A 12,949-nucleotide genomic window follows, 5' to 3' on the forward strand; every position below is an offset into this window, starting at 1 on the left:
TCTCCTTTAAACCTTCCACCTCGCACCTTAAACCTGTGCCCCCTGGTAATTGATTATTCCACCCTGGGAAAATGCTTCTGATTATCCACTCTGTCCATGCCTCTCATAATCTTGTAGACTTCTATCAGGTCGCCCCCCTCAACCTCCGTCGCTCCAGTGAGAACAAACCAAGTTTCTCCAACCTTTCCTCATAGCTAATGCCCTCCATACCAGGCAACATCCTGGTAAATCTTTTCTGTACCCTCTCCAAAGCCTCCACATCCTTCTGGTAGTGTGGCGACCAGAATCGAACACTATATCCCAAGTGCAGCCTAACTAAGGTTCTATAAAGCTGCAACATGACTTGCCAATTTTTAAACTCAATGCCCCGGCCAATGAAGGCAAGCATGCCGTTTGCCTTCTTGACTACCTTCTCCACCTGCATTACCACTTTCAATGACCCCCTGTGTACCTGTACATCCAGATCCCTCTGCCTATCAATACTCTTAAGGGTTCTGCCATTTACTGTATATTTCCTATCTGTATTAGACCTTCCAAAATGCATTACCTCACATTTGTCCGGATTAAACTCCATCTGCCATCTCTCCGCCCAAGTCTCCAACTGATCTATATCCTGCTGTATCCTCTGATGGTCCTCATTGCTATCTGCAAATCCACCAACCTTTGTGTCGTTCGCAAACTTACTAATCAATCCAGTTACATTTTCCTCCAAATCATTTACATATATTAGAAACAGCAAAGGTCCCAGCACTGATCCCTGAGGAACGCCACTTGTCACAGCCCTCCATTCAGAAATGCACCCTTCCACTGATACCCTCTGTCTTCTTTGACCAAGCCAGTTTTGTATCCACCTTGCCAGCTCACCTCTGATATCATGCAACTTCCCTTCTGCATCAGTCTGCCATGAGGGACCTTGTCAAAGGCCTTACTGAAGTCCATGTAGACAACATCCACTGCCCTACCCTCATCAATCATCTTCGTCACTTCCTCGAAAAACTCAATCAAGTTCGTGAGGCACAACCTCCCCATCACAAACCATGTTGCCACTCACTTATAGGTCCACTTATTTCCAAGTGGGAATAAATCCTGTCGCGAAGAATCCTCTCCAATAATTTCCCTATCACTGATGTACGGCTCACCAGCCTGTAATTACCTGGATTATTCTTGCTGCCCTTCTTAAACAAAGGAACAACATTGGCTATTCTCCAATCTTCTGGGACCTCCCCGGTGGCCAATGAGGATACAAAGATTTCTAATTTACTATCCATCTTTATCTTTCCAGCTGCCTTTCTCTCGTACTCCAATTCTTCTCCTTATTTAATCTTTTTATCATTCTTTGCTGTTTATATTCTGTCTAGTTTTCTGACCTGCCACCCATCTTTGTGCAATTGTTTACTTTTTTCTTCAAGTTTGATACTATCTTTAGCTTTTTTCGTGAACCACGGATGGTGGGTTGTCCCCTTGGAATTTTTCTTTCTCATTGGAATGTATCTGTTCTGGGTTTTCTGAAATAACCCTTTCAAATCTGCCACTGCACCTCTATTGACCTGTTCCTTAACCTCATTTGCCAGTTCACTTACATTGAACACAGTTCGGTCCTCGATGTGATCAACAGAAAAGTCCAATCACTGTGGTTAGTTGTAAAGTCGCTGGTGACTGAGCAGTGTGGATGACCGAGTGAATCTCTTCCAAAACTCAGGGCAGTTAAATGGTTTCTCCCCAGTGTGAAGTTACTGGTATGTAATCAGCTCAGAAGACTGAGTGAATCCCTTCCCACACTCAGAGTGGGTGAATGGCCTTCCCCCAGTGTGAGTGCGCCACTGAGTTTCCAGCTCTGACGGGTAACTGAGTCTCTCCTCACAGTCTCACATTTCCATGGTCTCTCCCTAATGTGACTGTGGTTGTAAACGGTGCTGTTTCCTTCCAGGTTCAAAATTCTCTGCTTTTCATGTTACGATAAATTGTGTGGCTCCATCCAATCCTGATCTGATGTTTTGTGTGAGTTTCCTGACCCCAAATCCTCCCATTCTCAGACCAACAATATTAACACCTATACCAGGGCTGGAGTCACTTTTCAATTCAGCAGAAACAGACCCAAATGAACATGGTTCAGTCCGAATATGATTCACAGCAAAATTCAATCACAATAGTTCCTTGTGAATTCGCTGGTGTTTCAGCAGATTTGATGACTGACTGAATCCCTTCCCACACACAGAGCAAGTGAACGGCTTCTCCCCAGTGTGAACTCGTTGGTGAACCTGCAGCGTGTGTGAGTGAGCAAAGCCCTTCCCACATTGGGAACAAGTGAACATCCTCTCCCCAGTGTGAATCCGTTTGTGTATTGCTAGGTTGGATGATTGACTGAATCCCTTCCCACATTGGGAACAGATGAACGGTCTCTCCCCAGTGTGAACTCGCTGGTGTGTCCACAGATTGCCTGAGTGTGCAAATCCCTTCCCACACTGGGAGCAGCTGAAAGGCTTCTCCCCAGTGTGAGTTCGCTGGTGTGCCAGCAGGTGAGATGAGTCAGTGAATCGCTTCCCACACTGGGAGCAAGTTAACGGCCTCTCCCCAGTGTGAACTCGCAGGTGTATCAGGAGGTTGGATGAGCGAGCAAATCCCTTCCCACACTGGGAGCAAGTGAATGGCTTTTCCCCAGTGTGAACTTGCTGGTGTAATGTGAGGTTTGATGACTGACTGAATGCCTTCCCACAAACAGAACAGCTGAATGGTCTCTCCCCAGTGTGGGTCCTCTGGTGTATTTGTAAGCTGGATGACTGAGTGAATCCCTTCCCACACTGGGAGCAGATGAACGGCCTCTCCCCAGTGTGAATTCGCTGGTGTGTCAGGAGGTTGGCTGACAGCGCGAATCTCTTCCCACATTGAGAACAGCTGAATGGCCTCTCCCCATTGTGAACGCGCTGGTGTTTTTTTAGCATGGACGATGCTTTGAAGCCCTTCCCACACACAGAGCAAGTGAATGGTCTGTCCTCACTGTGAATTCGCTTGTGTTTTGCTAGGTTTGATGACTGATTGAATCCCTTCCCACACACAGAGCAGGTGAATGGTTTCTCCCCCGTGTGAGTTCGCTTGTGCAATGCTAGGCTGAATGACCGATTGAATGCCTTCCCACACAGAGAGCAGGTGAATGGCCTCTCCTCAGTGTGAGTCCTCTGGTGTATATGTAAACTGGATGACTGAGTGAATCCTTTCCCACAGTGGGAGCAGGTGAATGGCCTCTCCCCTGTGTGACTACGTTGATGAATTTCCAGCAAGGATGGGGATTTGAATCCCTTCTCACAGTCCCCACATTTCCACAGTTTCTCCCTGTTGTGACTGCAATTATGTTCCGAAAGGCCAGATGATTGGTTGAAGTCTTGTCCACACACAGAACACGTGTACAGTTTCTCTCCACTGTGAATGGTGCTATTTTCTTCCATGTTCAAAATACAATGATATTCAGATTACAATAAATTGGCCGACTCCATAAGGTGCTGATACCAGGCTTGGTTTCAGTTTCCAAACTGCAAATCCTCCTCTTCTAATACCCTGTGAAATTGAATTAAAACAGAAAAAGGGAGTGAGAGAGAACCCACAAAAACACAAAGGCAGGTTGTGAAATTGAGCTGAATGAACCTGGTAATTTGTGGGGACAGCACGAGGAAAAAGTGACCATGAAAACGGCTGGATTGTCAAAAAACCCAATTGATTTCCTAATGTCCTTCAGGGAAGGGAACCTGCCATCCAGTCTGGGCACTATGGGAAAAGACAGAGAGAAATAGGAGAGATCGGGAATGAAGGAGAGGGATTTTATACATCTACAACTCAATGAGAACATTGATAGAATCTCCCAAACCCTCAACCTCCACCACCTCGAAGGACCAAGATAGCAGGTAAATGTGAGCATCATCAACTCCAAGTTCCCCTCCAACTCATATCCTGACTTGTCTGATATCCAGTACTAAAAAACAGAAATTTCTTTCAAAAAATACTGGGAAGTCTGAACCCATTGTGTTCAGTCCCCACTACAAACTCCACTCCCTCACCAGCAACTCTATCCCTCTTCCTGGCAATTGGCTGAAGCTGAATCGGCTGTTCACAATCCTGGTGAAATATTTCACTCTCGGATGAGCTTCCAGCCACATATCCACATCATCATCAAGACTGCGTATTTCCACCTTCATTCATAGAAATCCTACAGTGTGAGGAGGCCATTCGGACCATCAAGCCTGACAACAATCCCACCCAGGCCCAATCATCCCCATTTATCCTACGTATTTACGCTGTTAATCCTGCTGATGCCAAGGGTTAATTTATCGTGGCCAATCCATCTAACCTGCACATCTTTGGACTGTGGGAGGAAACTGGAGCACCCGGAGGAAACCCACACAGACATGGGGAGAATGTAGAAACTCTGCACAGACAACGACCTGAGGCTGGAATTGAACCCGGGTCCCTGGCGCTGTCAGGCAGCTGCACTAACCACTGTGCCACCGAGCCACATGTCAGTGCCATCGCCCGACTCCAGCCCAGTCTCAGCTCATCTGGAACTCACACCCATTCCATTGCGATGTCACACCCTCACCCATTCCATTGTGACCTCACACCCTCACCCATTCCATTGTGATGTCACACACTCACCCATTCCATTGTGACCTCACACTCCGACCCATTCCATTGTGACGTCACACTCTCACCCATTCCATTGTAACATCACACTCTCACCCATTCCATTGTGACATCACACCCTCACTCATTCCATTGTGACGTCAGGGCTTCACTCTCCGATCACAATCCCTGCCGGCCTCCCACATGCAGCCTCAATGGCGGCAGTCAGCCCGGGTCTAACACTACAAGCTGCCGCTCCATTTGGTACAAAGGGGGTGACCGGGAAGTTTATTTCCGGGGTTTGGATTTGAACAACATGTTTACAAAGTCTCTCCACCCACCCGCCACATTTATCATTCCCCGCACGCCCCCCTCTACCTCGTATTGATCTCGCTTCCAAATTAAAACCGTCCGCCTCTCCGTCGCCATTACCCGCACTGCGCATGCTTCAGGTCCCGCCCTTCATTCACTCCGATTGGTTGGAGGACCAGCCGCTCCCGCTCGGTCCTCCAACCCCGCCCCCTCTTCCTATTGGCCCGGAGCTGCCGTCAATCAATCCCCGGGCATTGTGATGTGGAGCATGCGCAGTGTGTGTATGCAGCCAGTGAGTAAGTGGCGGGTGAGCGGGAAGGATGGCGTCCGAGGGAAAGGTTTAGAAATCAGTGGTGTCGGCCACAAAAACCAGAACAGAGGCGGTCGTGTTAAATATCAAGCGGGTGAGTAACGTCTGAGAGCGGAAGGGAGCTGGAGCCGGTGGGTGTGTGCCGATGTTTCAGATAGTCCTCGAAAGAGGCCTCAATCCCGGAATGAGAAGCAGCCGGTTCCACGGTTGGAAGACCCGGATACCGACCGCCATCTTTGTAGGGGGCAATGTGCAGAAAAGCGCATGCGTAGCGCCATCTTTATCAGGAGCAGTGCAGCAGCGCGCGTGCGCAGTGCTCCCTTCAGCAGGCGGACTGAGTGATGGATTTTGGAAATTATTTACAAGGGGATGGTTTACACACAGCAAACACAAATCAAGAGAATTATTTGTCGTCTCTGAATGGAATTAGCAGTTAGAATGTTTATTGATCTATCTAATACTGGGAACCATGAACACACAAACTTCTTATTGTTGTGTTCTCTACCTGAAGGCTGGTCTGACCAAAGTGTCAGGATCTCCGCCATGGGTCGGGCAAAGAGGCAGAACCCAAATCCACCCCAGCCAGAATGGGGATTGAACCCCGTGCTGTCGGCACCAATCTCATCCACACCGGCCAGCTAGACCCCACAAGGAACCAGGCTGCAGAAACTTTTATATCCGCTACCCGTGGAGCCATGAATAGTGATGGGAGAGGCTCCAAATTGTTTCCATCATATGACTGACCAGGAATCTCTCCCGCTCTTATTGTCTATCATTGGTGTATGTTTGAAGGGCAGCACGGTGGCACAGTGGTTAGCACTGCTGCCTCACAGCGGCAGGGATCCAGGTTCGATTCCCGGCCCAGGTCACTGTCTGTGTGGAGTTTGCACATTCTCAGTGTGTCTGCATGGGTTTCCTCTGGGTGCTCTGGTTTCCTCCCACAGTCCAAAGATGTGCAAGTTAGGTGCATTGGCCATGCTAAATTGCCCTTTAGTATCAGGGGGACTAGCCTGGGTCAATGCCTGGGGATAGGGCAAGGGCGGGATTGTGGTCGGTGCAGACACGATGGGCCGAATGGCCTCGTTCTGCACTGTAGTGATTCTATGAATGATTTACAGTTTGGCCACATTATGAACACACCTTCCTTGGCCATGTACTCTGAGTGGGACTGGAAACCAGAGCTTCTGACTCAGAAGAAGGGTAACTCCCCACTGCACCACATCTTCACAGTGCACAATCCAGACTAATAAATCCAACAGGAAAACAGGAGACATTTCTTTTCACAAACAGTTGTTAAAATGTGGAACTGACTGGAAGTAGTTGAGACAGATAACTTAGATTTTTTCAAAAGGAAACTAGATGAGAATGAGAGAAAAGAGAAGCTGAAAGGCTGAGACGAGGTTAGCAGAATGGGAGGAGACTCGTGTGGAGTAGAAACTCCGTACAGACTAGATTGCCCGAATGGCCTGTTTGTGTATTATATAGTCTATGTAATTCTTCGTGAAATTATTTTGCAGGGTAATGGAAGAGGAGGATTTGCAGTCAGGAAAAACAAACCAAACTTCGTGTCACAATTGGAAAGTCAATTAATCAGGATGTGAAGATTTGTACATCTGAAGGGATTTAATTGACTGTCTCAGCAGGAAGCTGGTGAGAGTCTGTAAACCTGCTCCTCCTGTGGGGAGGGATTGATACAGCTGGAAAACATGATGACACGACAGCGAACTCGCCATAGTGAGAGTTCATTCACCTGCTCCATGTGTGGAAAGAAATTCATGTGTTCGTCCAACCTGCTGGCTCACCAACTCGATCACATTGATGAGGAGCCTCTTCAAAGCTCTGACTCTGGGGACAGCGTTAAAAACTCTGAGGAACTGGCCCAACACCAGCTCCTTCACACTGACGAGAGACCGTTCAGCTGCTCCCACTGCTGGAAGAGGTTCAGCCAGTCCTCCCGCCTTGCAGAGCACCAGCTCCTTCACACACACGAGAGACCGTTCAGCTGCTCCCACTGCGGGGAGTCATTCAGCGACTCAGTGCATCTCACTGAGCACCAACAAGTTCACACCAAGGACAGGCCATTCAGCTGCTCCCAGTGTGGGAAGAGATTCACTCAGTCCTCCCACTACACTGAGCACCAGCTCATTCACTCTGATGAGAGAAGTTTTAAATGCTCAGAGTGTGAGAAGACCTTTCAAACAAACAATAGTCTCCTGAGACACCAGTGCACTCACAGTGGGGAGAGGCCGTTCCCGTGCTCTGTGTGTGGGAAGAGATTCAATCATTCATTCCACCTTCTGAGGCACAAACTTGTTCACACGGGGGAGAAACCATTCACCTGCTCCGAGTGTGGGAATGGATACACTCGCTCATCTCATCTTGTGATACACCAACGAATTCACACCGGAGAAAGGCTGTTCACCTGCTCCGAGTGTGGGAGGGGATTCACTCGTTCAACACACCTTGTGATGCACAAGCGGATTCACATTGGGGAGAGGCCATTCTCTTGCTCTGTGTGTGGGAAGAGATTCACTCAGTCATCCGCCCTGCGCACACACAAGCGAGTTCACACCGGGGAGAGGCCGTTCACCTGCTTTGTGTGTGGGAAGAGTTTCCCTCGTTTGTCCCATGTTGTGATACACGAGCGGGTTCACACCGGGGAGAGGCCGTACATTTGTCATGTGTGCGGGAGGGCCTTTACTTGTTTACACCACATGCAGAAACACCAGCTTGTTCACACCGGGGAGAAGGCCTTCATCTGCTCCGTGTGTGGGAAGCGTTTCCCTGAGTCCTCCAGCCTCCAGAGACACGAACGCATCCACACTGGGGAGAAGCCCTTCACCTGCTGTGTGTGTGGGAAGGGATTTGTTCAGTCGTTCGACCTGGTTAAACACCGGCGAGTTCACACCAGGAAGAAGCTGCTCACCTGCTCTGTGTGTGAGAAGAGATTTACTCGGACATCCCGCCTGCTGAAACACCAGAAACTTCACATCTTGCCGACAAAGCTGGACTCTGCTGTTGCTGCTGAGAATCACACCCAGGACTGAACCTTTTCTCCTTTCTAACTCGAGATTATTTCAGTCTCATACCTTCAGTTACTCTCATGGACAAGTCCCAGCTCCCCATACCTACCAGAGTGTCTCTCCCAGCCTCGAGATCCAGGGAAGGTTTCAGTAACATTGCTGGGATCAATGAACACAAAACACAGTTTGTGAATCACTTTCAGCTACTGGGCTCAGTGTGTGTCTCACAGGATCTCACTCACCTTCAATATGTGACTGGAATGTCCAGTTCTGGTCGCCGCACTACCAGAAGGACGTGGAGGCGTTAGAGAGAGTGCAGAGAAGGTTTACCAGGATGTTGCCTGGTATGGAGGGTCTTAGCTATGAGGAGAGATTGGGTAGACTGGGGTTGTTCTCCTTGGAAAGACGGAGAATGAGGGGAGATCTAATAGAGGTGTACAAGATTATGAAGGGTATAGATAGGGTGAACAATGGGAAGCTTTTTCCCAGGTCGGAGGTGACGATCACGAGGGGTCACGGGCTCAAGCTGAGAGGGGCGAAGTATAACTCAGATATCAGAGGGACGTTTTTTGCACAGAGGGTGGTGGGGGCCTGGAATGCGCTGCCAAGTAGGGTGGTGGAGGCAGGCACGCTGACATCGTTTAAGACTTACCTGGATAGTCACATGAGCAGCCTGGGAATGGAGGGATACAAACGATTGGTCTAGTTGGACCAAGGAGCGGCACAGGCTTGGAGGGCCGAAGGGCCTGTTTCCTGTGCTGTACTGTTCTTTGTTCATGTCTGCAAACCAGGTTTAAACTGAATTTGTTTTGATTTATTATAGTCACATGTATTAGTATTGTTTCTTGCACGCTATACAGACAAAGCATACCGTACATAGAGTACATAGGGGGAAAGGGATGATTTGATTTATTGTCACATGTATTGGGATACAGTGAAAAGTATTGATTCTTGTGAACTATACAGACAAACATCCTGTTCATAAAGTACAAAGGGGAGAAGGAAAGGAGAGGATGTAGAATATAGTATTACAGTCATAGCTAGGGTGTGGAGAAAGATCAGCTTAATATGTGATAGGACCATTCAAAAGTTTGATGGCAGCAGGGAAAAAGCTGTTCTTGACTCGGTTGGTACATGACCTCAGACTTTTGTATCTTTTTCCTGATGGAAGAAGCTGGAAGAGAGAATGTTCGGGGTGCGTGGGGTCCTTGATTATGCTGGCTGCTTTTCTGAGGCAGTGGGAAGTGTAGACAGAGTCAATGGTTTGCGTGATGGACTGGGCTACATTCCCAACTCTTTGTGGTTCCTTGTGGTTTTGGTCAGAGTAGGAGCCATACCAAGCTGTGATATAACCAGGAAGAATGCTTTCTATGGTGCATCTGTAAAAATTGATGAGAGTCGTAGCCTTTTAGATCAGAGCTGAGGAGAAGGGAGTTCTGAATCGACTGTATTATCTCTGTTCTCCAGATCGAATTCCTATTTTAAAAATGTAATGGTATTTTATTCAAGAAACACACTCACAGCCCAAAGACTTAACTGCTGTGTAACTTACGTCAAAGATTCATAAAATTAAAGATACAAACAATGGAAATATGTGACAATCCTGTAATAACAATAAACAAATTGATCAGGTAACAGGAAAGTGGTGGACATGATATTAAAAGAAGGAACATTGAATTAAAGTTACAGACCAATACACCATTCCTCTGTTACAGGCTTTGAAATGCATATAAATTTTATCATTTCAGTACTTCGTTGAGCACTGGAACCATGTGAGGAATTACTCTGTCTGTATTATTGCAGTGCAGTTAATAAAGTCAGTAAAAGACAATCCGTTGTTGGGAATTTGATTATCTGGTGTTTGAAACCACAAGATTCAATATTTAGAGTCAACAAGATGAACAAGGAAACACATCAGGGCCCAAAACTCCAGCTGGATATTCACAGGAGAAAGTCTGTTATTTAATACCTCAAGTGGACAGAAGAAAGATCTCAACTAAAAACCCTCCAATCATTTGTAAACATGTTTCAAATGCTGAGAGATTTCAACAGTGAGTTTCCATCACATTGAAGTCAATGGAAGGTGAGAGATGGTTAAAGGTTCCAGACAGAAATGTAACTTGATGTTTCCATTGCCTTACATTGGTAGATTCAGGAATTCACACTAACATTTTAAATCTGTACTATTTTCAGACTGGAAACTTAAACCTGCCGTTTCACTCAGTCAGGAACAGATCCCAGCTTTACACCAATTTCTGATTTGACAGCATGTTTCCAGCAATCACCGTTCTTCTTCTTGACTCTAAACACAGTTGTAAAGGAGCTTTTGTTCCATGTCTAGGAGCTCTGATCCATGGAAGAGAGCAGCTGGGTCACATTTCTTACACACCTCAGGATTCACCCACACGTCCAATCCTAACTGCAGCATTAGCCAAATCCAACTCCTGCACCCATTTGTGAACTCACTGGTGTCTCAGTAGGTTGGATGATGCAGCGAGTCCCTTTCCCACACACAGAGCAGGCGAATGCACCCTCCTCAGTGTGAACTTGCTCATACGCCAGCAGGTCAGATGAGTCAGCAAATTCCTTCCCTCACCTGGAGCATCTGAACAGCCTCTCCCCGAATGAACTTGCTGGTGTGCCGACAGACTGGATAACTGAGTAAATCCATCTCCACACATGGAGAAGGTGAAAGTTCTCTCCTCAGTGTGACTGTGTTGATCATTTCCCAGTTGAAACGGGTAAATGAATCACATCCCTCAATCCCCATATGTCCATGCTTTCTCCATGGTGCTGGTGTCCTTGTGTCTCTCCAGGTTGGATGATCAGTCAAAGGTTCATCCACACACACAACACGTATACAGTCTCTCCTCGCTGTGAATGCTGTGATGTATTTTCAGGCTGTGTAACTGGTTAAAGCTCTTTCCACACTCAGTTCACTGGAACACTCTCACTCGGGTGTGTCTGTGTCTCGGTGCTTTTCCAGTCACACTGATATTTGAAATAGGGCGGCACGGTAGCACAGTGGTTAGCACTGCTGCTTCACAGCTCCAGGGACCTGGGTTCGATTCCCAGCTTGGGTCACTGTCTGTGTGGAGTTTGCACATTCTCCTCATGTCTGCGTGGGTTTCCTCCGGGTGCTCCGGTTTCCTCCCACAGTCCAAAAAACTGCGGGTTAGGTTGATTGGCCAGGTTAAAAATTGCTCCTTAGAGTCCTGAGATGTGTAGGTTAGAGGGATTAGCGGGTAAATATGTGGGGGTAGGGCCTGGGTGGGATTGTGGTCGGTGCAGAGTCGATGGGCCGAATGGCCTCCTTCTGCACTGTAGGGTTTCTATGAAATCTTTTCCCACAGACAGAACAAACAAACATTTCTCCTTCCACATTGAAAGGTTAATGATATTCAGGTCCTGATGAATCGAGTGATTCTGTTAGATCTCAATGTGATGTTTGGCTATAAGTTCCCTCCCTGTAAATCATCCCCTGCTAATACCCTGGGAATAATATTCACAAGAATCATCAATAACCAGCCTCTTGTGCTGTTTGGGTTTCTGTTTCTCTTCCTGTACAATGTAACCCTGCCCGCATGTTCTACAGACATCCATTTCCCAAACACTGATCTGCTCGAGGGGGTTCCACCAACCCAAATGTCTGCCTCTGTACCAGGGTTAAATTCACGGCTGGGTGGCCTTGGAAAGGGAGCACGTGGTGTCCACTGCCACTGCCAGGCCTTCCATGACTGGTGGGTTCTTGTGGGGTCTGGGCTGCATCATCAATCCCGGCCCCCCAGTAATGACATTTTAGTCTCATTAGTTACCTTTCACCCTGATTCTGTTTCATGTCACAGAATCATAGAATCCGTACAGTGCATGAGGCCATCGGCCCATCGAGTCTGCACCGACCACAATCCCACCCAAGCCCTATTCCCGTAACCCCACATATTTACTCTCCTAATCCCCCTGACACTAGGGTCAATTTAGCACAGCCGATCAACCTAACCTGCACATCTTTGGACTGTGGGAGGAAACCAGAACATGCGGAGGAAACCCACACAGACACGGGGAGAACATGCAAACTCCACACAGACAGTGACCCAAGGCCAGAACTGAACCCAGGTCCCTGGCGCTGTGAGGCAGCAGTGCTAACCACTGTGCCGCCCATTCACTTTTGGTTTATATTAAACAACATTTTAATTAATTTTCATACATTTTCTTTGAAGTTCTGTCTTTTTGTTACAATGATGTTTTGAGGAGATTTCACTTGTTAATTAGTTTATTTGTTTTCCTGGTATAAAAAACAGAACACAGATCAGAGACCTCACTGACTTCAGCCCAAAGTGGAACCACAGGAAGAGGAGACTCCACAAACATCCCTATTCTCAATGATGGGTCCAGCACATCAAGACTGGGTTTTGCTTTGACTGAGGCCGAGTGTGTTATCACTCCCTTCACTGATTCCCCAGGTGAGGAGAGACGTTCTGGAAGGTCTGGGTCCAAGAGAATAGCTGAAGGTCCGCAACTGAAATGATCCAGACAGTGAGAAAGGAGAAAAAAAATACTCACAAATGGAGCAGTCAGTAACAGGATATCGAATAATCTCCTCTTATCCTGGAGAAATAAAGGACACGACGGTGTGTCTGAAATAATATTAGTTCATTTGACACACATCGGATACTAAACTGCAGCAAGTTATGGAGAT

General features: G+C 47.4%; 2 protein-coding genes across 3 annotated transcripts in view; one reads left to right on the forward strand and one right to left on the reverse strand.

The window, feature by feature from the left end:
* Positions 1-1,317: 1,317 nt before the first annotated feature.
* LOC144483022 (uncharacterized) overlaps positions 1,318-12,949 on the reverse strand; it is a 1,062,789-nt gene continuing 1,051,157 nt past the window's right edge. Inside the window, exons 1-2 of one of the 2 annotated variants that reach the window (XM_078201852.1) lie at positions 4,987-5,048; positions 1,318-3,549 (exon numbers count right to left, since the gene is read on the reverse strand). In XM_078201852.1, coding sequence (XP_078057978.1) covers positions 2,142-3,440 — 1,299 coding nt within the window. In that variant the 5' untranslated portion in view covers positions 3,441-3,549; positions 4,987-5,048 and the 3' untranslated portion in view covers positions 1,318-2,141. Of the gene's footprint in view, positions 3,550-4,986; positions 5,049-12,949 lie in introns of those variants that run through there. The other variant, XM_078201851.1, reaches the window with a different exon arrangement.
* LOC144483019 (uncharacterized) lies at positions 5,209-10,075 on the forward strand. The gene is made up of 2 exons (XM_078201844.1): positions 5,209-5,324; positions 6,748-10,075. The coding sequence occupies exon 2, from the start codon at positions 6,937-6,939 to the stop codon at positions 8,275-8,277; it is 1,341 nt and encodes a 446-aa protein (XP_078057970.1). The 5' UTR covers positions 5,209-5,324; positions 6,748-6,936; the 3' UTR covers positions 8,278-10,075.

This window comes from Mustelus asterias, unplaced genomic scaffold, assembly GCF_964213995.1.
Source record: "Mustelus asterias unplaced genomic scaffold, sMusAst1.hap1.1 HAP1_SCAFFOLD_44, whole genome shotgun sequence".
NCBI lineage: Eukaryota > Metazoa > Chordata > Chondrichthyes > Carcharhiniformes > Triakidae > Mustelus > Mustelus asterias.